The sequence below is a fragment of the Erithacus rubecula genome (assembly GCF_903797595.1).
Source record: "Erithacus rubecula genome assembly, chromosome: 10".
Lineage (NCBI taxonomy): Eukaryota > Metazoa > Chordata > Aves > Passeriformes > Muscicapidae > Erithacus > Erithacus rubecula.
In genome coordinates, this window is record NC_136662.1 from 14,627,098 (window position 1) to 14,652,136 (window position 25,039).

Genomic DNA, 25,039 nt, shown 5'->3' on the forward strand with positions numbered 1-25,039 from the left:
TATTGGGGTGGGAGGAATTAATAGGCTTCAACTCTTATATTATTATTCTATATGAACTAAATTTGGTTCAGCAATATATAAGTAAATCAGAACTTTTTAATAATAAAGTTCTGACTGCAACTGAACCAGGAACTTATATTGGCTAGACTAGAAATATGAAAACCATGTAAAATTCATGCAAACTCATTCAAGAGGACACAAAATTCAACTGAAAGATGCTGAAGGTTAAGTAATGTTGTCTCAGTGAAGTTCTCAAAAAATTAGCAAATTACTAAGAGAGGTAATTACACACCAAAACATATAGTACATGATTAACTGGGCTAAACAGCATGTACACCTGGTAAAGCCCATTTCAGCAAGCAGAGAAAAAACCCACAAGAAAATCACAAGCTGAAGCATGTATTTTTTATGATGCTCAAATATACAAGCAACAGCATATAATACTTAAAATTTTATGCAGATATAGGCATAGTTAGTTACATTTATTTTCACCCTGTGAATAGCAAGGAAGGACTGATGAGTGTGTATATATGATCCTGCCAGATAAGAGATATGCTGACTTAAGAAGAATTTGATTGTGGTTTTGCCAATAATAATGGAAGAAAACTACTTGAATATAAGATATGAAAATGCTAAATAGAATATCAAGCTACACCCGAGTAAAAAAAAATAATGAATCCCATATTTTTGAAGTAAAGTAAATCTAAATTTTAAATGTAATTAGTTGGTATGGATGATTCTTTTGTTGTTTCTATTGTAGCCTGTCCAATGTCGTGACTACAGCCACGCGCCCGTGTGTTATGTGCTTGCACGTGTGTAGTAAAATTTCTTCTGCAGGAAATTATAATAGAAAATGATGATCAAGTACCACTGACAGCTATTTCCCCTCACCTGACTGCTAAGAACCTCATAATATGAGGATTTGTATTTAATTTTCTAAGTAATGCCATGATAGAACAACCCCATTAATAAAATCCCCTATATTTAATGAGTAAAACTAGACCTACTACTTTCATATGAAGAATTAATGATGGCGAAAATACACAATGCCAGAAAAGGTTCCTCTCAGTCATGGACATTACTGTTTTCTGCTGTAATAGCACCAAGGAGTGTGGTGGGTTTCAGGAAACTTCTAGGCTGTGTGATTATGCCTTGCTCATGAAAACAGTCTACATGTATTTCTGCTTTTTTCTTTCTATTTGAGTCATAACTAAGTCTTGTGACTAACACTAGAAAGCAAAACACAAGTCTGGCCACGGCTCAGTATTGTGAAAAGCTTAGTTTCACAATAAAGAGCATTTTTAGCTTCTGCTACATCAAAATAGTCACAGGGTTGACTGCTGTACGAAGATCTACTTCAGGTTAATAGAAGTCTTCATTTTAAAAGGATGCTCAGGAAAAAGACATCTAATGTTGATAATGTTGTAAGGTAAATGTTTTGTGAAGCAGCTGTAAGCAAGCTGGAACACAAAGTGCTGCCATGCCAAAGCAAAAAGGCCTTGGTGAGATCAGCATCAGTGCGACAGAACTTCCCACATGTGCAAATTCCAAGGATGTACCCAATCCACAACAGCCTGTGCTGCCCTGTCATCAGCACTGGGATTTCTCTGACATTGAAAGGAAAGACATGCAGAAGGCAGAAAAAGGCAAGGCTTATCTCTTATTTGAAAACACTTTTCAGCTGATAATGTTTTTAGCAAAGAGAGGCAACCTTTGGCTGCGGAAGGAAAAGCAAGGGAAAAAGCAAGGATAGCAGCAAGGGTAAGCAGAGCCCTTGCCTAAGCCTGGCAGACCCCCAAAGTGCAGTGTGCCATTACCTCAATTACAGGCAGCTCCAAATGGCAAAGGATAAAATCCAGCCTGTGGAAAAGGCTGTAAGTCATACCAAGAAATTCCAATCTGAAGCGTGCTGCAGTTTAAACACTGAATCAACCCCTGGCTCTGTCTGAAGGAGCTGTTTTTGAAAGAGGCTCTGAAATGCTTCTCTTTGGAAGTCTTGCACAGGCTGAAATTCAGGTCAGCAGGGACCCACAGCAGGTTCTGCTTTCTACCAGCAAAGCACCCTGTGCTAAGTTTCCTTTTGACTACACCTTTTTACTACGACAAGTGAGATTCATCAGTTATAGATTTTTCCCAGTGTCCTCCCAAGCCTGGAGTCCAGTGGAAGATTTGCTTTATCCACTCACATTACAGAACAGACCAAACTTGTTTTCATTTGAAAGGACACTAATACGGTGTGACAGTGCTTTCCCTGCAGACCTGACAAGGAGGAACAGGAAAGAGGGCTTGAGAGATGAGTCTTCTTTGGAATAGAACTCATTTTGCTTTCTTTCAAAAATGTCTCACTCGTTTATATATAGGATTTTTCAAAATTACCTATTTCTTGGATGTGTGACTAGATGGAAAAGAATGAACATCTCCAGTTTTCTGATCTCCCATGGGATGGATTAAGAAAAAAAATAAGTCCCGGGAGAATGAATGGATATTCTGCTTCCTTCAGCTTTCCCCTGGTTACTCAGCAGGGCAGGGGTGTGTTGCTTGCATTCTGAAAACCCTCTGCTGAAGTGCAGCTGTCTCACAGAGATGATGGACATAACAGGTTAAGGGCATTGCCATGTGAGAAAAGTTCATGGTAACAAAAACCCAGGCGTGAACTCGTCACTGGTGTCATGATGGACATGGTAATTGAAGGTGCATATGTTGCTTGTGCTATAGATAGGGCAGGATAGATGCAACAGAAAAAACAAACACTGCTGATGAGGATTTATTCCCCTTTCAATCCTTTTATTTTTCTACAGTTTTAAAAGGGAAGAGTATCTAAAAGTCACTACAGCTGTGTAAGTTCATCTATTATACCTGATATATCTTTATGCTTAATGTTACCTATGGAAAATGAGGTTAGCCTTGTTTGTGCATATTTAGAAACCAAAATTATATTAATTAAATATGCTTAGCAAAGATGTAAAGTTCAAAAATGCCTGTTATAGCATAAATTATAGGTGAAAATAGAATTTAAAGGCTATTTCAGTGCAGAACTGATGTAACTGTCTTTCTGTTGCAAATCAAAAATCAGATCTAAATTAAACTGAATATCCCACCTGTGAGACTACTTTATTTTAATGTAGATGTTTACATGGTCTGCAAAAGAAGTTTAAACATTTTGAATTTTCTTCCTTTCAGTGTTTATAACAATACTCTCGGTATCAGATGAGAGAACATAGAGTTCCTATTTAAAAATTCAAGTTCTTTTAGCCTGTAATACAAAGGAAACAATGTTTTCCTTCTGAACTTAACATTTATTTGGCTGTCAAAAGTAAATGTTTGAATTTTGCTTCTATGTGAATGATTTCATAGAATCCAAGTGAACACATTTTCTTTAAATACAAAACACTAATTTTCTACTAGCCCCACCCAAAAATAGTTATGACTACAACTGCTTAAAAATATAATGTGTACATATTGGAACAGACCCATCATTTTTTAAAATGGGGTTTATCAAGATTTAAAATTATATTATTCCAAATTCTTATCTGCCACATCATCCAAGTACATGTTTAAACACAGCCAATTAAAAAAAATCAAACTAATTTCACTGTTGTGGAATCACAAAGATTGCTATCCAATTGTGACAACAAATAACCCTGAACTTCTCCTAAACAAAAAAATTAGGACTAGGAAAAATGAGTCCTACTAAACAACTCCTCATTATAATTCAAAAAGAATGGTCCCAGCATGCAAGAATCCATCTTAGCATCTTATTATTCCACTATAGAATTTAAAAGTATTATAAGAGACTTTTGATTTGAAATATATCTTTAAGTACATAATTAGAAATATCTCTTCAATATCTTTTATTCTTTTAAGCTAATAAAACAGACACCCAAACTCTTGGTGGTACCTAGGTAATGCTTAGTGCTTGTCCTGACAAAATCCTATGGTCCAGACCACAGGAGAAACTGGAGACAGAAAATATTCATAAATATCCAGGAGGTTTGAACAGAACTCACAAGATCCACCTGCAATCAGCTTGCCATAGAAATGGATAATATGAGATCATAAGTAAATTTTATGCTGTTAATTTTCAAATCTCTGCCATGCCTATAAAGAGCAGTATTAGCCTTATTAACTTCAAAGTTTCATGAGAGTTTCTGCTACAGCCACACAAATGCACTTTATGAGCAAGCAACTAGAGCAATTTCCTCAGGCTGCTTTGCATCTTCTGCTTCCCTGTTCATTTAATTTCTTTTTAAATGAAAAGGAAACAGAGGAGATTTGTCCCTGCTAAACGACAGCAGAGCACAGAGGAGTTTGACTATTTTAAGAGCTCAAACGTGCCTGAAACATGGGTCCTCTGCCACTCACTTATGCTACTTGCTCACCAAATATTCCAGAAATTAACTTATTTCTGTACTGAACTGCAGCATGTGGTAGAATCTCTCAAACTTGATGGTATGCAAACGCTGGGGTTAATTATCAGAGAAGTGTGAAAGAGGAGAAGGATTTTCTAAAGGTTTAGTCTCTTTCTTCAAAGCTTTAACTTCAACCATGCCAGTCTGAAGTTTACATAGAATCTAAATACATCTGAAAGACTTTATTCTGGAATAATTGGGATGTAATTTCAATCAGGGACTAAAAATTTAATAACTACTTTACAAAGGTAAAAGCAAAGCAATGAAGTCATTAGTGTTCTCGTCAGGCTCCTAGGAATGCATGGAGTTAAAAATCTTTTGAGAACTGCTGAAAAGAAGGAATAGGGTGAGGTAGAAACCACTAAGTTGCAGCTCATTCTGAGAAAGAGAAGCTGGTGCTACAGTGGACACTGGCAAGGTCTGTGTGCTGCTATCTCAAATTCTCTGGAAGGGGAGCAGGGCACGTGATTACACAGCTTTGTGTTAAACTGGAAACCTCATCTTATTTTTCAGTCTTCAGATTTCACAGTATTGATCTCATTAAGCTAGTGTTTTCACCTTGTAATTGCAGTAAATGTAGTTGCTGTGCAAAAGCTGTGGATTAATGTTGCAAATGAATAATGAGTACTTAATAATTGCTGTGGAACTACATTTAACTGTATCTCTAAACTGAATTGAGTGGTCAAATGCAGTGGTACCACAATTGACTGAAGTGATAAAAACAGATCCTTAAAAGTAAACACTGCAAGACTTTAAGTAGAAATAAAGAATCTTGCTGCTTATTTCTAAAGGTAGAGAAGAAAAGATTTCACTGTCATCGAAAGTTCTACCCAATTAAATAAAAAGGAAAACCAATGAACCTGATAGTCCTTCAGGTTAGATTTTTCTATGCAATCTCAGCCATCAAAATATAGCTGATGTGTTACTTTTATATATCAGATCCAGGACATGTGCTGAGTACCAAACAACAATTTGCCTGAGACAACAAAAAATTGCAATCAGTGATGCAGTTATAAATAAATGAGATATAAGAACACTTAATATTTCATAAGAAATTTGCAACATTCTTCTATGCTTACAATGCAGTACAAATTGAGCAATTTTGGAAAAGATTAAGCAAGACAAGAGACATCTTTTCTACTTAATGACAGGATCAAAGAAAGAAAACTATGAAAGCAAACTTCCAAATTGCTATAAATGTCAGACAAAAATAGAAAGCAAAGTGTCAAATGATCTTTGCCATTTGTTCAGACAAAAAAAAAGAGAACAAAAATGAAAAACTCTTTGAGCATAGATATGAACCTATGTCCTACATGTGATCACAACTTTATTTTAATGTTGAACAAAGCATAAGAGTAGAAGATGAGGGAAGTTCAAAAAATACACTTTGCTGTCAGATATTTACAGCTGATTAACTGAAAGGGAAAGATTGAAATTTCAGCTTTTCAGTAACAGTCTGATGTCACTTCAAGCAAGATTGTGCCTCTATATTTGTCTCTGACTGCCCTAATCTGTATATTTGCAGTGAACATAAGGAAGACTTTGATCAAAACACAACATGCATTTTACAAAACAAGGAAGTCTACAGAGCAGCACTACATTTACAAAAGCAATTGAAGGTGGTTTCAAAGGGAGTTGACAGATTAGAGGATGATGACACTGCTGCTGCAGTCTCGATGGAAATCTGGCTTGATCTAATTAACAACTACGAACTAGAACCACAAGAAGATAATTCAAACATGATTTGAAGAAGTTATATTACCTTTTTAATAATGTAGTGATGGAGCCTTTCTCTTACTGATCACAAAACAAGCCACAGGTTCAACACAGAACAAGAAATAAAAGACCTAATATCCTCAATTTACCTCCAGCATTTGAAATTGAAGTCTGAGATCCAGCCTCAGTATTTGACTACAGAAGTAGAAAATGTGCATATTCACATAAAAATGATAAAAAATTGTAAGAGTCTCACTCATGACAGCTCAAGTGAATCAGTAAATCAAAATGTAAGACTATTTTTAAGAGGTGACTATGTTACTAAGTGTTACCATGTTCAAACAGAACAGAGGAAATGAAGCACATAAGGCAGGACAACTTGCATATTTCATTTGACACATCTGTGTACATGCACCAGAAAGCTTCCAGGTTATTCCCACCCCCTTTTGGTTTAGATTCTTCACCCTAGGAAAATGACTTTGGGAGGAAAACTTCCAACCCGTTCAGGCTTTTAGTTTAAGCCAGCAGCAATGCCAGTGACTGATTTGTGCTGACATTTCCACAACTGTCAGTAGTAGGTGACTGCTGCCTGTACACAGCCTTTAGCACAGGACTTTCTGTGAATCTGACCTCTCATGCACCTTTTGTAATAAAAATACTTTTATTGGCAGTCAGGGATGTGATTTAGAGGTGGAATTGGCAGCACCAGGCTAATGGTTGCATTCAATGGTCTTAAAAGTCTTTTTCAACTTAAATGATTTTATGATTCTTGGTTGGTTCTTCTGTCTTCTCTAATGTCAAGTGCTGTCACTAACTTGTGCTGATATGCACATGTATGCTTGTACACACATGTATAATGACATATAATCATCCTGCCATGTAATCATTCTGGCATTTTCCACTGGGGAGAATGACTATTAGGAACTACAGCAGGGATTTACTGCATTTACTGAAAAACACAGGAGCCATTTGGAAACATTCTCAGGTCTGTTTGGCCCTCTGAAAGACAAGGAGATAAGGAATCTCCAAATAACTGAATTGTTTAATTCTCCCTGAAGTTATCTTTCTGCTTTTTAATGTTTGTTTACAGAACAAAAATACCCCAAACCCTCTAATTGCAACTGGCAGCTTTTATTTTCTTTACGTATTATTAGATAGAAACAATACTGCCCGAATAGCAAAGTGGCAATTACAACTGAACATTTCTTTCATATACACCTCTCTCTGTATTAGTGCAGGCATTTTTCCTCTTTAGTCCTCACCACGATACGTCTATTTTTACCTTTGTGTCATGATTTTGTAGGCGTCTGGAAGGAAGCATTCCGTGTTCTCCATCTGGAAAGGGTCAGCATCACAGATCTTGTCGTCGGTGCGCCCATAGTTGGCGCTTTCTATCATGATGACATCGCTGCCGGGACACCGCAGGTCGATGGAGTAGCCCTCGCACGACAGCTCCCTCCTCACCAAGCCAAACGGCAGGGCTGCTCGGCTGAAACCTTGGGAAAAACAGGGACAAATGGGGTTGAGCCTAAAGGATGCAGTGATTTGGACTATGCTTTTTCTGCCACATAAGCACTAACTCTCGTGTGCTAAAGGAGTGCAGCTCTACACAGTTTGACCTGGTGCTGTGTTAAGTGAGGCATCTTTCATGGCATTGCCATGGCTGCTGTGTCCCTAACCTGGGAAAAGAGGAAATTCCTTTTCACTGCTTCTAATCCTGGGCAGGGCAGACAGTGGTGCCTGTCTGCATGGCTACACTGCATGTTCCAGTTTCCACCTCTTTTCTCTCTGCTTCTGTCTCCACTCCTTGGGCACAGTCAGACAGGCTGTGTCTGGAAATGGGAAGCAGCAGAACAGGCAGGATTTACAGAAGTGGTGTTAAAAAAGAAAACAATACAACCACAAAAAAGCCCAAAGCCATAGCTCCAACTTCATTAGTCTTCTTTACTTTGTGTCTCCCTTTCTCCAGGAAGAGCTGGCTACTTTTGCTTAGCTCTTTTATGACCTCAGCATGGACATGATCCAATATATTTGCTGACATTTCACCTAATTGAACTCCAGTGTTCCTTACCGTGTCTTGAACATAAATTTAACTACATATAGATAGTATTTTGAAACCAATTAATAAATTATCAGTACCACATATGTGTACTGCATAAAATCCCCCATCTCTCACAAAAATGATACATTTCACAGAATTTTAATTTTTAACATGTTTTTTTCTGCATAAAAGGACTCCTAAAAATAAGTAACTTCTCCAGTGAGTCAGTATAAGGTACTTTAGAAACAAAACAAGGTTCAGCTATTCACCCAGATGTTTAGCCTTTTAGAGACATTTCTTAATGCAAAAGAATATATTACATCAGAATAAAACTATCTGCATACTACAGTTTCTTGCATACAGTTACTGATGGATTATTATTAAACAGTATTTCTGTTTCTTAAAAAATTGGGTGACTTTTTGGAAGACAAGCTGGGTAATATGGCGGTGTTAAAAACCTATTTCTTTAAAACAGTAAATCCTACATTTTCAGGAGGATTTCATGTTTTTTAAAAATGCCTTCATAACACAGAAAACACAAGGCCATTAATATTTCTGTGCCGGCTGTTGGAGACCAGTTGTGAGAGCAAAGAGAAATAGCTGCTAAGTATGGAAAGTTGGAGCTCTATGGTCTTTTTCTAAATGAAGAAAATAAACTTTTCTTTAAAAACATGATGCATTGGAAGAAGCATGGAAGCAAGTACTTAAAAAAATCAAGAACAACTTGAGATAACCCCTTGATAATAAATTTTCCCATGAACCAGAGGCTATCACTTTCTCTATGGAATTCTGTACATTGAAACTCCTATTATATGCAGATGATTACCTCTTAAGACAGCAAAAGTTTTTATAATGATCATGAAAGTATAAGGATGTGGCTCTCTGGCATCCAGAGCTCATCTTCCCATCCACCCTCCTCTACCCACACATCCTTGCCTTCCCATTGCACCAGCACCAGCTTTTGTACAACTTGTGTGATGAATTTGGCCAGGGGCTGGTCTCCTGCAGGCAGCTGCTGAGGTCCCAGAGGACCAGGTCTTTGACTGGGCATGAACTTGCCCAGGCACAAGAACAGCTGTCCAGAGCCCATTGACCAGTTCTGCCTTTTTATTTTGTAGAACCATATCCTACAGGAAACCAGTACTGCTACTCTGCCAGCATGTTTCAATATTTGTTAGTAAGGAAAGGAGCCACAGTCTTGTGGAAAGCATCAAGTTCCACCTCAGACTGACTCCTCCTCAGTTTAGCTGCATATGCCATGAGCAATAACAAACACTATTATTACAGGTTTGCTGAGGTGTCATGGGCTGAAAGCTGGAAAGAGCTAAAACACGAATCCACCACATTAATAACCTGCATTTTCCTCCCATGCAGCAAATTAGCACAATGAAGACAGAAGTCACTCACAGCTCAGTGAGGGCATAAAATGGGCACAGGGAGTGTCCCCAGCATGAACACAGCAACTTGATTAATTACTATCACAACAGCCATGGTGGCACCAAATATAATGCTGCTAGTCACTGCCATTCCTAAATCCTACTACTCCTGTCCAATTTCATGCCATCCCCAGGAAGCTTGTCCCTCCAGCTGGCAGCAATGGTCCCCATATCTCCTGCACTCAGCAGGGATTCCGTGGCCTGCAGCAGCACCATGGCCTGCCTGGGGGAGTCCACTCCTCCCACACTTTTTTTTAATTCCCATCAGCAAGAAGGGGAACAGCTCCTACAGCTGTCCAAAGAGGTGTTTGCAGCAGGGCAGGAGGGAAGGGCAAGGGGTACAGCTGCTGAGGTGACAGAGGCTCATGTGCAGCAGAAGCTCAGGATAGTTATGGGGCCAGGGCTGACAAACCCCTCACAGCTCCCTGTGACCAGCACTGTGTATCCTGCAGCACAGGCTCCCCTTCTGCAAGGAAATACTCTGAATTCAAACACAACACCTCTGCAGTTTTGCTACAGAGAAATCAGCAGCCTGCAAATCTTACTTCATCATAAAGCAACACTGCTATAATGACTATGAATGTGTTTTAGCCTGCAGTTTTTCCCCCTGCAGGCATCTGCAAGAAGTTCTGTATTAGAACAAACATTAAAAATATTAGAGCAAGCTTAGATCACCTCGCAGGCAACAGAGGACACACCTGAAATTGCAAGGTAGAGGTTACATTGCAAAAGCAGCAAGCAATAAAGCAAAACAATGCAGCATGTGTTAGGTGGGAATGCTGCTCTAAGGAATATCTGTGGTACAGAAAGAATTTTAACAAAATAAAATAAATAAATTCAAAGTCCACTAGCAGAGCTGCTATGATCTTTATGTTGAAGCTTTATTTGTAATTTTTTCCTATCACCAAAGAAAAAAATAAGTGTATCAACAAGCAAAGTGTAATTCAATCCATCTTGCAATCCTGACAATCGAAGAAAGAACTTGTGGGAGGCCCTGTAAGCGAAAAATCAATATTGCAGCTTTGTGCCGTGCAAATGTGAATACTGCCAAATAGCAGTGCTTAGGGTAAAATGAACTGTTTTGCTCCATTTTCTCCTCTCTGAACAAATGATTTTGAAACGACAGCTTTTTTTTTTTTTGAGCTATAAAACGCCAAGCAATAACTCCCTGTGCTTTAGGCAAGTGATTGGAATAAATACCTCTTGGCAACAGGTGCAATGACTTAGGACTGAAATTCATTTACATTCAGGAGATAATTCCTGATAAACAGATGCACTGCCACGGGATGGAGTGTGAACAACCGGCATCTGAATCCTTCAGCATCACTCCAGAGTTTTTTAGACGTAAGTATGTGGCTCTGTCAATAACTACTGCTGTCACCAGTAACTTTGTATCTCCAATGCAATTCTGCAGGAGTATTCCCAATACTGTATTTTCTTAACCAAGCTGCACTAAACCTGCTGCTTGCCTCACTGTACCTCGAACAAACCTGTTTTGTTGGCTGTCCTCGGGCAGCTGAAATCAACATCCCTCCTCTGCCTGCTAATTGCTTCAAGGCAAGCTGTGCCCTGGGTGACACGGCTCCTGCTGTCTGCTGCCCAAAATGCTCCCACTGCAAAGGCCTTTCTGCTGCCTGGGCTGGGACTTAGGCACTACCTAAACATTAACTCAAATAAGCCTCTATTACCTAATGCAACATATGCTGTCTCTGATTCACTCATGCTTGTGTATATTAATCAGTGTTGTATCCCGATTTTTAATTTCATTTTTTAATGGAAGTAGATTAACACTGAATGAGAAAAAAAAAATTGTTTCTGTCCTGCTGACCGTCTTGATTATAGAAAAGCTTCCTGGCAAACATATGTTTCCTGCACATTTTATCTGCTCACAAATAAGTTGAGTACAGGCTCTTTATTGAAAGGAGCATATAAACTGCTTTTGTGAAATCACATTTTTAAGAAAAAAAGGTAGAGGGGATGTTTAGTGGCAATACACATTCTTTAATGCTTTATTGATCAATCCATATAGAAAGACAAACTGAAAGGAAAAATCACAATCAAAATCTCTATTCTGATACTTTAGTCTATGAAATGAAAAGTACAAGTCCTGTGAAAGAACTGTAACTCAGAATCATGTTTTGGACATTTGGTAAATTCAAATTTGGCTATAAAAATTTAATCTAAGTTTGCAAAGCCTTATTTACCATTCCACTGTCTTGATTCCTTCGGAGAAACTATTTGTCTTTATAAAGATAACCTAAATTTGTCAAAGCCCACTAGCACACCATCTTTTTGAGCTGTCAGTAATAAGAGAGTGTGCTAAGTTTGGTAGTTAAAAGCAAAAAGGCACCACCACATTTGAATGTTCACCGAATACAGAGGACAAACAGTGGAATGCAAACAGGGTAACATCAGTACTCGACATCAGAAGCAAGAAACCTTTGATTAAAACTTAAAGCACAGAGAAAGTCAACATGGAAGTATAAAATTATTTCAAAGAATGTAGATACTGGAAGAACTGAGAATCCAAAACAAATCTCTGCAGAAATAGATATATATGTCTCTGTGGGCAAGGAAATATTGCTTCTTGTGTTATTTGGCTGTAACAGAAAGGTCTTTTGAAAAGAGCACATCTTTTCAAACAGAATGTTTACAGTTGCCTCTTTCACAATCTCTTTTATTTTACCATATCATGCAACATAATGATTTAAGTTCTACACAAGATGAAGTGATTCGTCCTGGGCAGCATTTCAATAATATATGTTTAAGAAATGCAAAGCCCAATGAAAACCGTGCTGAGAATCCTCTCTCTGCACTGAAGTGCATTCATGCACACACGGGAGGGTGCACGAAGACAGCTGAACACACTTTGCCATCTGAAAATCATGCAAATGCTCAACATGGGCGCCTCAAAGCTTTTGTAATACCTCAGACAAGTCTCAGCATCCTGCAGTTTCTAAAGAATCCCATGAACTCTGTCAAGGGAGACTTTTCTCCCCGTCTCTCAGCACTGTATATATTTCACACAGACAAGCATGTTATTTTGTTAAACAGCTTTTAAATTATCCAATCCTGGTCAACAGAACGCTACCAACTACTACAAAAGACAGGGGCAATTTAAATGACAACTGTGCTTTCTCATTCTACCTTTGAAGGAAAAAGTCATTCTGGCAAGCATGTCTATTAAAAGATTACACTGGCACAGTCAGAGCTTCTGACAGCGCCCAGAGGTCTGGAGTTCACAGCACTCAGCTCCTCTTTCAGGGAAAGCCAGCAGCCGTGCACAGCCAGCCTGTGCAGCAGCCCAGCACACAAAACCCCTCTGTTCAGGCAGGGTCAAATTAGGCAGGAAGGGATCATCTCAAAAATATCCTCCTACAGCTGGATTCTCTACCATTTTATGTATATACTCCTTCTTGTCAATTAAGACGCTGAATGGAGTGGACATCGGGAGAAAAGGGATTTTTGAGTAAAGGAAAACTGTTCTCTAGTAAGAGACATCTCCATTTTTTTTAACTCATTCCTAAAAATGGGATTATCTCAAAATTGGTACATGAAAGTATCTCATTATTTGAACTTTAACAAAGAGGCACAGAGTCCTAAGGAACAGACCTGATCATTTAAATTACATTGAAGCCAGGCAACTTCTTCACTGAGTAAATGAGCTGTGAGGGAAGATTCTTGACACTGGTTTCTAGAATTTCGCTTCTCAACATTTCATATTTCAATTACATAATTAAAATCTGAAAGCCTGTCTGTTACAAAATGGAAATATGAATTTCTATCAATAAAAGGTTTTCGAAATATTAAGTAACTAGTGAAAGCTTTTTATAGTTTTTTTTTTTTTTTTTTTTACATTTTATTAGAACATGATTTAGCCTTTTAAAAAATGAAAATTTTAAAAACCTTTGACTAGTTTTAATGTTTTTCTGGATTCATTGTGAGCAGCAAAATTAAAACTGCATGTAATTTTCTGTAATTATATACTTAATATTCAGTATACATAAACATAAAGTACGTATGTCTGCTTAATGAAATTCAGGAGAGAAGCCAGAGTTACACCCTCTGACTCACACCAGGATGGGTCCTGCCTTCCAGGTTCACTGAAACTTATTACAATTTTCCTTCTATGCTTTCAGTCTCCATGCAATTCTCAAATATAACCCTGTGAGGCTCTCTTCAGCAAAAAAAAGAGTCAGGGCTTACCTACTTTCTGCACCTTGTTAAATGATTCAGCAAAACCTAAAGTGAGCAGCAGCATCTCAGCCTTTTAATCCAACAGCGTCGATCCTTCTGTGTACTGCTGGCAAGGATCTCATTTAAATTCTTATAAACAGCTCTCACCCCTCATTCAGAAGGGCTAGAATGTGTGTCTCTGAGTCAGCAGAATTAAAGGGTTTTTTTGATTGTGTTTTTGTTAGGGTTTGGGTGTGTGTGGGGAGTGTGTGTGCTCTTTAACAGCAGGAGAGAACCAAGGACAGGGATGAGTGCTCCACTGACACACCTGCAGACCTCAGTCCTTCAGTCACTGGGAACAAGAACAGCCAGACCAGCCCTGCACACATCCATCCCCACTCAGCCCAGTGCCTCTGGAGCCTATTTTGAAGGAATTGCCTCTACAGAAAAAGAGACAGTTTGCTCTCCATGCCCATTTAATCCTTCACCGGCCTGCCGAGGCTGCCATTAGACTGCTAATTAATGCTAAACTGTGAAAATGGGCTTCTGCACTTTGAATCCAGCCACACTGAAACTGGAGAGAAACCACTAATTCCTTTAATGAAAGTCACCAAACCAGAGCCTGGTTCCTGGCAGCCTTTTAGCAATGCCTACATATGGCAGATGGAAACCATGTGATCTAAACATGAAAGTCCAAGTATCTAATATAAAAATACGTGTTCTTCAGTTCTCACTTAGCACCACATTTTATTCTCATATGCATGCACCTTTCCCATCCTTTTCAGTGGAGCTGTATGCATGAGAGCAAAACTTTGCCCTCTTGATCTAAAATTATCCCAGTTTAAAACAGCATTCATCTGTCAATGATATTTCTTTTCTTTTGCCAGCCAGATGTCTGTTCTCAGGCTGCAAGAATCTCCTTCCTTTTTTCCTTCACATCATACACACTTGATCCTCTGCCAGCTCACAAAAAAGCACTCTACCCTTTTCTTTCTTGCCATTAAACACATTGCATCTCCAAAATTTCTCGAGGCAAATAAGTCCCATGGTCTTTGTAAACCCACCCTCCTGAAGGTTATCTCCAGTTTACCTATTGTGAACTCTCTGAGCACAGCACCTGTCAGGAAGGAGCAGCTTCTGAATCAGAAACAACCTCTTGAAAAGGGAGGTAAGACACACAAAGGCTGATGTGTCAGAAATGTTGTGTCAACAGGATTTCCCGTTGAATTATTTCCTCTGCACAGGATACTGGTAGCAGAATAAAAATAAATATTCTTTTATTTTCTATGGAAGTGTATCTTGACAACAATCTGTACTTCCAGTTATCACAATCATTTTTTGATTGGAAACCATGTGTTAAGGAGAGGCAGAGGAAGAGGAAGAGAGGGGAATTTCCATCATCAGTATTCAGAGTGGCCAGCTGACAAAAGAAGTATTTTATTTCCATCGTCGAGAAACCCAAAGCCTTGTCACCTCAGAGGTTGATAGAAGCCATGCAGAAATGTATCATTTCCTTGGGAATATGTGCATTGGTGAAAACCAAATCATCCCAGCAGGTGACATGCTGGGTGCTAATAATAACCCTTTAGTATGCTGTGCACATCACCTTCTTAGCAGGCTGTACCCTAACCTGTGTAAGAAAGTATAACATTTAATCACATTAAAATACCTGATAATTCTCATTTTAAATAACATATTATTCTACAATTGCCAGAGTTTAAAATAACAAATACAGCCCTAGTGCTAAAAAATCACAGATTTAATAATTGTACAATTGCTACCACATGGCAATACTTGAGATCACAATTGCAAACTTAAAAATTGGGCATTACCTTGTTTACAAACAGAATCATATATACATTAGAAATGGAATCAAGAAACAATATAAGAGTTCATATACTCTCTTTTGTTTCAGTAAAATGATGGGGTGGAGTCAATTGTCACAGTATAATTTATAGTGGAGAAGGTATGTGGTTAATTTTAATGATGGCAAGACGCTTGAAGAGTGCTTATGAGCATGCAAATAGCACAGCAACCCCCTTCTCACAAGCACAGCTTCAGAAACATTTCAGAGAACTCAGGGGCAGAAAGTAGAACCCTTGGAAACATAAAGACAGGGATCCTGCAGATGAAACAGTCATACCTTTTAAAAACAAGAAGAGCCATGTGACGAATATACTTTAAAGTAAATGTGCCATCACTTTAAATGTTCCCATAAATAGATATGAGACAAGAGTAGCATGTAATCTTGGAAAATACCTGTCAGAGTGAAAGGCTTTCTTCCTGACCTTACCTTCTATGAAATATTTGTGGATTTTTGAAAGACTATTATAGAGAGGAGAGGGATGTACTACACAGTTTTACAATATACTTAAGGTTCTGGCACATTCTGTGAATCATGAAATAATTCTACATACATACTTGAGAGCATCCTCTGAATAATAAATTACATGAAGAAAGAAAAACTATTTTCTTTTTTTGTAAATGAAAGGCAATTAAAAAACTCCTAAGGAATATATGCAGTTCTGACATGCTCCTTGGGCAGCAGGGAGTAGGAATGGCAATACAGGTACCATTTCCAGAGGAAATAAAGGAATCAGGCATCTTTTCTACCCTGTCAAACTGCTGTTAATCACCTGTAAAGGAACATATCCATATGCCTCATTGCAAACATGAAAGACAAGGGAGATAAAGGGACAGGATAATTAAATTCCACCTGGACTCAAATTCAGGGCTTCTGAGTCTGAATTCTGCTTTTCAGTCCTGGAATTTTTGTCTTCTTCACCAACTGTCACAATGTGTATGGCAAGAATGTTTTCAGCTTTTAGAGAACCAGCTAATGGAGGTTCAAATGAAATAATTGAAAAAACAGGATTCCTGAAATCTCTGAGTACTAAGACAGAAACAAAGCAATTTTCCCTAATCATGTGTCAGAGTTCCATATTTAATAGTTTGTATTAGAAAGTAATGAGAGATGAACAGACACTGTAGCACAACACAAAAAGGAAAACTTTGCATTTGCTGATTACTTCAATTTAGAAGCACATATCTAATAGCTGAAAGACTGTGTTTCCAAAGCTCTGCATTGACCTTAATATAACCCATAATGAAGGCAAGGCCTAGGAAAGCTCTGCACCACACCCAGGGAAAAAAAAAAAAAAAATCAAAGTATAAAACAAGCGAGATAGAAGTGCTGTACCTTTACTACAAATGTGGAAGATAATTTCCCCAATAATTAATTTGCATGGTGCTTCACTGTCCCAGGTCAGAGTTGTTTTTTTTTTTTTTATTTTTCCTCACATATTTAAAGCAAGTATCTCAGGAGACAGCTGTGATGTGTAGAAGATCTGATTGCTCCACTTTTTCAGACACCATCTAAACGGAGGCTTTCCTTCCAAAAGCCCCGTGTTCTCCTGATGCATTATTCAGGTGTACAAACAGGCAGTGGGCTCCTGCCAGGCACAGGGATGCTCCAGAGCTCTCTGCAGGCTCGGGGGGAGCACCTGGCTGCCAGAGCTGTCCCCATCCCTGTGGCACCCGGGCCCTGTGCTCGCCCACCTGCCTGCACTGCTGCTGCAGCCATGAGTGCTCTTCATCAAGGTAATTTCCATATCGAGCTCAGAGCATGATCAAAGTGGCCATTATGGCAGTGTAATTGAGGAGGGAGTTGTTAATCTGCTGGGGATGCCAAGGAGGGAAGGAGAAGGTTAGGGGTGCCCAAAGGCGGCAGGAATGAGCAGGTGTTAGGGTAACTATTTAAATTAGGCATCCTGACACAATCATTTATAACACAGGCTTTAGACTCCCTAGAAGGGACTAAAGCTGCATATCCTATCTATTCTACTCAGTAAGCAAATAGAAGTTCTTCTGGTCCAAACAGTGACTTTAGTGAGTCTGTGGTACTGCAAAGTGAACTGCATTTAATTAAAATATTCTCTGCAATTTATACAATGCCATAGTATTACTACAGTGCCTTTTCTATCTCTGCCACTGCTGAATTTGACCTCCAAATCCTTACTGGGATTCAGCAATCTGTGGCCCATGTTATCTTTAAATATACAATAAAGACAATGTTTGAGCTCCAAAACCAAAAAGAAACCTGTTTTCCACAATGGTTTTCACATACACAAGCCAGTACAAGATTATGAGGGCACTTTATGTATCAAATGCAAAATACAGAAATAGTATTATCTCCCACTGAATTGCTGTCACCTCTGAAGGATGTGTTGAGATCCAACATTATACAACTCTTCATAGTAGTAATTTTGCAATGTTTTATTTACTTGAAAATAATATGAAATTTTAGGTAAGCAGAATCTTAATTACCTCAATTAAGTTCTCATCCTGCATCACTAATATCATTGGGAGCTTTGTCATTAACCTCAATGAGTGCAGGACAGATTCTTTAGAATTTAACCTGGATACTCAATATTCTTGTTCTAATGAAAAATGCATTAATGAGCTTCATTAGACTACTCAATTTTAAAGCAGCATCTTCCCTCAGCAGCCAGCTTCCCTCAATAGCCTAATGGGGCACTGGTGCATGAGTGAGCCAGAACCTGACACAAAGAGTGTTTAGGTCACTGTAAGTCTTTTTATTGACTCAATGAGCTTCACGTTCAGCCCACCACAGGCGGAGCAACACCTATTGACTCACTTCAGGAACTCCCTGAGGTGGAGATGCTAAAATGTGTACAACTTTTGAAATTAAAACTGGAGTGGTACAGCTGAAAGATTATATGAAGTGAAATAAACACAATTAAAACAACAATTCTCCCTATAATTAAAAAATGACACAAGTTTTCTACATAGTCTGCACAGAAGATCCTCAAACACTACCTTTTTTCCAGTCGTTCTACTGGGACACATTATGGGAAAACCAGTGATCTTCTGTGACCTTCATTTTATTTTATTAAATGCAGCAGACTCCTCATACTGAATATGAAATAAAAAATATGCAACCCAGGAAACTACTTTGAGAAAAAATGCCCTTTGGAGGACCCAATTTCAATCTTGATGTATAATGATACAAACTTGCCAGTGACATTTGAATAAAAATCTCTATTATTTTTATTGTTGTGTTCAGACTTCTATTCTGAATTACTAAATTTAGAAGGGCACTGAAGATCACAATTCAGTCAATGCTTTATAAACATGGGAAATACATATTTGAAATACATCTGAAGTAAGAACAGACTAGCTGTGCTCCCCAACCTTAGTAGGCACAATTTAGGAGATATTTTCCTTTACAAATAGCTATCCAACTGGTAGTAGTAAAAAGCTCCCAAGTATCAAAATACACTCTTTGTTTACACAACAGTGGCTGATGTATTGCTAATAAAGCCTTCAAGGAGAAAATAATGTGAATTGCCCGAGCAAGGGAAACTGACACTTAGAGATATTTTATCTTTCCCATAGCTCTAAGGACAATTGAAAAGCATTGCTTGTTGCAGTCCCTTGGAAAACTGGGTGGGGGGAGAAAGTTAGGAGGTCTAGAATTCCTACTAGTTAGCATAGATTAACAAGTCACCACCCAACATAACATCAACTGAATTTCAGTTATCTGCTGTCTGAGCAACCTGCCTAAAATCCCATATGCTAAACACAGAGCCTAATTTGTAGCTGGTTTAGAGCCACATCAATGTGGGGTAGGTGTAGCTGGTCATAGCAATAATGTGGGGGTATTCAAATTTGGAAGGGAGGGGACTTATGGAAATCCTTCTCCCTAATTAAATCAGAGAATGAGAGTTTGAAGTGGTAAATAATAAATCACAAAGAATCCTCAATCTGGTTGTCAAGGAAACCAGTATGCCTCTGCCATAATTGCTGTGAGCCCAATCTTGCCCTTTTTGACATCAAGCCTTATCATGCATTCTGGTCAGAGATGAGAAAGTGGCTTTTCTATTCCTCTCAGGCAGGAGCTGGGGCTCACACACGGCAGCTCTCGGTGCCAAACGTCCCCTGCCTGCAGACAGGGATGGACCAGTGGGCTCCAACTCCTCACTGGGAAATGGGACAGCCAGCTCCATCCTCCATCATGCCACTGCAGTGACACAGCAGCTCTGTTTACTGGGAACACATTCCAAATCCACTGGTGATGGCATCTTCAGCCTGGTTATCACAGCCTGCCATAAGTCCCAGGTATTTCCAGGTCCCCTGGGCTCCTACTCCCTTAAGCACTTCTGGAAGCAGGAATCAGCCATTCATTTCACTCATGGGCATGTAAGATGCTTATGAAAGAGATGAAGAGGGAAAGGGAAGTACAAGACAAATATGTGCTTTCAAAAGCACAACAAAATAGATTAGAAATTGACTCCATGCCAAGTCATTCAGACAGCTCAATGCATCATTGTCTTTTTCCTCTGCGATGATAATTACCTTCTATAAACATATCCAAACTTGTTTTTTCCTTCTGTTTCTGGTGTAATCACACATGGCCACTGGACACACACCAAACTTTGAGCATAAGCAATTCTCAGTGCTTCAGCATCAGGAAGGCCAAACAAGGAGGACAGCTATATTAGTGTCTCTATCTCATCCTTCAAGAAATCCTGAAGCAGATTTTAGAGGAAGTATCTTCAAAGTAAGGAAATAGGAGGAACAACAGGCAAGTACATTATGTTCCCAGCTGACTTTAAGGAAAAGAAAATCTAGAGACCCAGGGAAGAATCGTGAGAATGAAAAAAACCCATAAAAAATCCTTTTAAGAACTTCAAGAGAAAAAAACTACCAGGAAAATTTCCTGAAGATTCTTCTTTGAATCTTCTGCAACAAGTTGACTAGTTCCTTGCTGTTTTACCAATGGATAAATCTTTTCATTCCTAATATGTTCCAAGCAACAATGACTAAAACAATTTCCTTTAATATATTTTTATAAATTTAATGTCAGCAAAACATGTTAAGACTAATAAGAATGATACACCCTGGTGATTTTAATCCTTTGCTGTACACATTCTAATGATCTTTGTTTCTTTCAGTATGTAAAGAATGTAAAAGATTCAGTTCAGGATCCAAATTTCAATGGGGCACTGGGGATGCTCACTGTATAATTTCAAAACTTTATCTTGACACCACATTTGGGTAAATGTAATTCACTAATTTATTTTTATCCATTACTCAAAGGGGTGTGCTAGCAGCATTTTCCTCTATCTGCTCAGCTACTACTCAGAGACAGCTATTTAGTTTTATTGACTCTAGCAACTGGCATCTTTTTGACTCTAGCAACTGGCATCTTTTTTTGTTAAATTGGTAGATAAACCACACATCTCAGCAAAACACATGGTGTGACACAGTTTTTCTGCTGTAATATTCAACTATTCAAACATTAACCAAGGACATTGGTAAATTCCTTCGTTCAACAGATCTGTAAGACATGCAATGCTTAAAAAGCAACAAATGTTTGTTCCACAGCAGGCTCAATCAAAGCAAAACAAACCCTTCTCCAAACCCAATCCAAATCCGTTCCATATTCTTCTCCCAAGAAAATATAATGCTGGAAAAATAACTTGGTATTAGCTATTGGTAGCTGAGAGAGCTTAAATTCAACTCTGACCTTTGTTCCAAAACAATTCATAGTTGCAGAGAATTGTGAGATAATTCATGCTGAAGTGGATTCCTGCCTCTTCTTACATGGTCAAAATAGTCCTTAATCCAAATGCTTATTACAGCTATAAAACTTAAATCACATACAGGAAGAATTATTCCTACATAATTTAAGAACCGAAGCCCCTCCTGTTGTCATTCCAGTTAAAAAAGTACCATTATGGATTAGTTACAACCAATTACAATAACGCACATTACTCTCTGTATAACTGTATATGCCTCTAAAACTTCATTCCCTTACAAGGAAAAAAGATAGTAGAAGTTTCCATCAAAAAAGATAACACAAAAGCAAATGATTGAGCCATTTGAGTATAAATACATTCATTTGCAAAATACACATGTACATCCATCAGAAGAAAAAAAGGCCTTTAGCTGATTTACAGATAATTTACTATGGCACACTCTTACCACTATTTTATTCTTATTTGAAAAATTAGTCTGGTTTCCTGAGCACAATGACAGAAACCAGTTTATTTTTATGTCTCTTGTGAAATTTCAGTGATCTTGAACCTTTAGGGCTAAACATCTCTGTGACAATCTGTTTTTATCATCCAAGTGTTTCACATACTTCAAGATTCAAAGAATGGTGTCACTGGCTTTCCCAGTGACACATCATGCTGGAGAAGGAGTTCAATATTACCCAGGACCTGCTCCATCATAATCCACTGTGAAAAAAACACCTCTGTCTCTTCTGTTGGTAGGAAGCCATAATAAGCTGATATTTTTCCTCTGAACACTCTTCCAGGTGGTCAATTTGATTTGTCAATTCTTCAGAATTTTTATATCCTCTGAGCAGTATCTACCCACTATTTTTTGTCTTTACCTTTTTGCTTAGACTCTTGCAATTTTGAACAAAAGCCTTCAAAACTCTTATCCTTTATAACACTAAACTCTGGACTGCAATAAGCTTTGCTGTTACGTGGGGAGTTTTTGCAGAGCATTATTGGCTGTTATCTGAAACCAGCCTGCTACTGACACGGTATGAACTGAAGCAGAGGCAGTTTGTCCTGTAGCTGTGGGAGCCAAGGGCATCCCCCCTCTCTGCTGTGCAGCAGTGGGATGCTGCTCCTGTGCTTCTGCAAACTTCAGCTCACACTCTGGGCTTCAAACCAGCCCCGAGCTGGGCTGAGCACTGCCTGCTGTGCAATGCCTGCTGCCAGAGCACTGCCTGCTTTAGGAGGTTGGGCGTGGCACCACTAAGCTGTAGATAAGCAGTCTCTGAGCAATTCTGAACTCAAATGTAATTTTAATATGTCCCTGTATAGTATCACACTGAAACATCCACAACTGTCTCCTACTGTAGTTAAGAAGAATGGTTATTGATTGTAATTGGTCTAAGCTACTTCTGGAGAAATTCTGTCTTCAAGCTTCATCACCTATCTAAACACCCTTTTTTTGCCATTACTACAGACATTTACTACGTTCCACTGACTCTTTTCTTTTTTCCTGTGATCCTCATCCTTCTCCTTCCAGGTCCCTGACAGGATTGGATACAGTTCACAATCCCCAATTCAAAACAAAAATTGTCTTGGTATCAGATTCAGTATGAAAACACTCTAGCTGCATGGGACTGATAATTTTAAATGCTACTATGGCTCATGATTTTGAAAGACAAAGCATTTCTCATTGTCATGATAATCCTACAGACTTATAAATCAGAAACCCTTCAATTTTTAAAGCTCTGTTTTAGGCACTTCCTGTTAGCCTTTGGACACTAACTCTGTCAAAGACTCAGCTGATGGCACATCAGAAGACAAAACAAGGGTTATCTCAGTACTAGTGTGAAGCTTAACGAGGGCTTTCCCATCATCTTTCTTCCCCTGCATAGCAATAAACCAGCCAGTGGAGCAGACAGAGGAGCTAAATTTGTGCAAGCCTTGCTCAGTAGGGCAACTACAACTGGAACTAGGACACTGAATGAAGAATATCAGAGTGGAGGCAGTTTTACCACGAAAAAACAAATTTGGCACTAGTATGAAACACCTGACAGTTTGTAGTCTAAAACTTGATCGGTTCTGAAGGTCTGTGCTTTATGAAAAATAACCACTAAGACACCAGCAGGGTAATTCAGTGAACTGGAATCTTGGCTTCCTTTTTTTTTTTTTTTTTTTTTTCTGAAAATACCATCTTAGGCTTGCCAACAGTTTCAAGTAGCCTTAGAAAGGAGTGATTTAGCAAACAAATAAACAAAAAATTAACTTGAATTATAAGTACTTGAAATAGAATCTGCTATGCCCACAATTCATATTAACATGGTAAGTTCTTACAGAATGCCTTTTCAAGGAAAGAAATATACTCTTTGTGTGATCAAGTATAGAGCCATAAACCATATGAGACCCTATTTATTTCAAATTTCCCATGATGCCATTTACTCCAGCTTTTAACCTTTTATGTGACATTGAGCTATTTTACAATCATAAAATAGTAGGAAAAAACGACCTGTTAATTTGAAAGGGACACATTACAACATCTCTCCCTGGCACTATAATATTTTAATTTCTTTTTTTCCAAGGCAAACCAGTTGGAAAGTGACCATCTGCTAGTCTCTTAGCGCTATTCAAGCAAAGCAATGCACAAAATGTCCTCCTTTCCCAGCAAGAGTAGGACCATTAACTGAAAGGAATTTAGGATATTGTCATGTGAGTTTAACAGATTGATTAACAATAAAATTTAATCTCAGTTTTTAAAATTATTGTTAAATATACTGACTTTAAGGTGATGATTTAAAACTGCTACATATTGTGTGACATCTAGAGCAGTATAAGAAATCGGAATGTTTCCAAGAAATAAATCAGTATTATCAAATTTCCTATGCAAAGTGTGTTCTTCTATTTTGAGTGTTAAGCTAAATGCAAGCACACTTAACAAGTACAGTTCTATTTCTCACTTCAAAATACACAATGTGCTTTGGACACTGGGTAAGTTTTCAGTATCACTCAAGGTTTTGAATATTTCAAAACAGTTGATAACGGCAGTGAAAGAGGAAACTCGACAAGCTCTCCATGCTGATAAATATAGAACTTTTTGGATGAGTAGAGCTCAATGGAGCTGTAATCTTGGCTGGCACCTGTACATGATACTATAACACATAGTGCTAGAACTGCAAGTTTGTGAGAATAAATTAAATTAAATTCACATTCATGTTAGCACTTTAAAAGATGTTGTCAGTACAACTCTGTATGCATGCAAGCCACTGCACTTTTGAAAGTTTTACCCTCAATGTTTAGAATTCAAGCACACTGTCTCTAAGGGTTAGGAGATACACTGGCCATATCTTAGTTGGCCTTTATCCACATTATTCACATCTGCATCTCCTCAACATGCCTAACTAAACTGCAAATTAGGCTGAAAATAAAGTAACTACACTACAAATTGTTAAATTCCAAATGAGTTTATCGTATCTGAATTGTGAAATATAGCAGATGTCAAATGCCTTTACCAAAATGTACTCCACAGTTGCCTTAAATCTGCTGTATACTTTACTTTAAAAGCATTTTTTCTCTTGTTCCTCCTCCTAGTCTCTCTCTCCCTATCAAAAAAACAATCAAGCAATTCAGGAATTTATACCAGTAACAAAATACTTGCTAAACATAAAAGACAGTTTCTCGCTGTTTTATGGAATAAATAGATCTTTTTGATCAGCTATTAATGACATAGTA

At 38.3% G+C, this 25,039-nt stretch overlaps 1 protein-coding gene across 9 annotated transcripts in view; it reads right to left on the reverse strand.

The window, feature by feature from the left end:
* The window catches only part of ADGRL2 (adhesion G protein-coupled receptor L2), a 158,876-nt gene that overhangs the window by 65,794 nt on the left and 68,043 nt on the right, over nucleotides 1–25,039 (reverse strand). For all 9 annotated transcript variants that reach the window (XM_079314508.1, XM_079314512.1, XM_079314507.1 and 6 more), the window contains exon 3: nucleotides 7,408–7,621. In XM_079314508.1, the coding sequence (XP_079170634.1) occupies nucleotides 7,408–7,621 (214 nt within the window). The remainder of the gene's footprint in view (nucleotides 1–7,407; nucleotides 7,622–25,039) is intronic.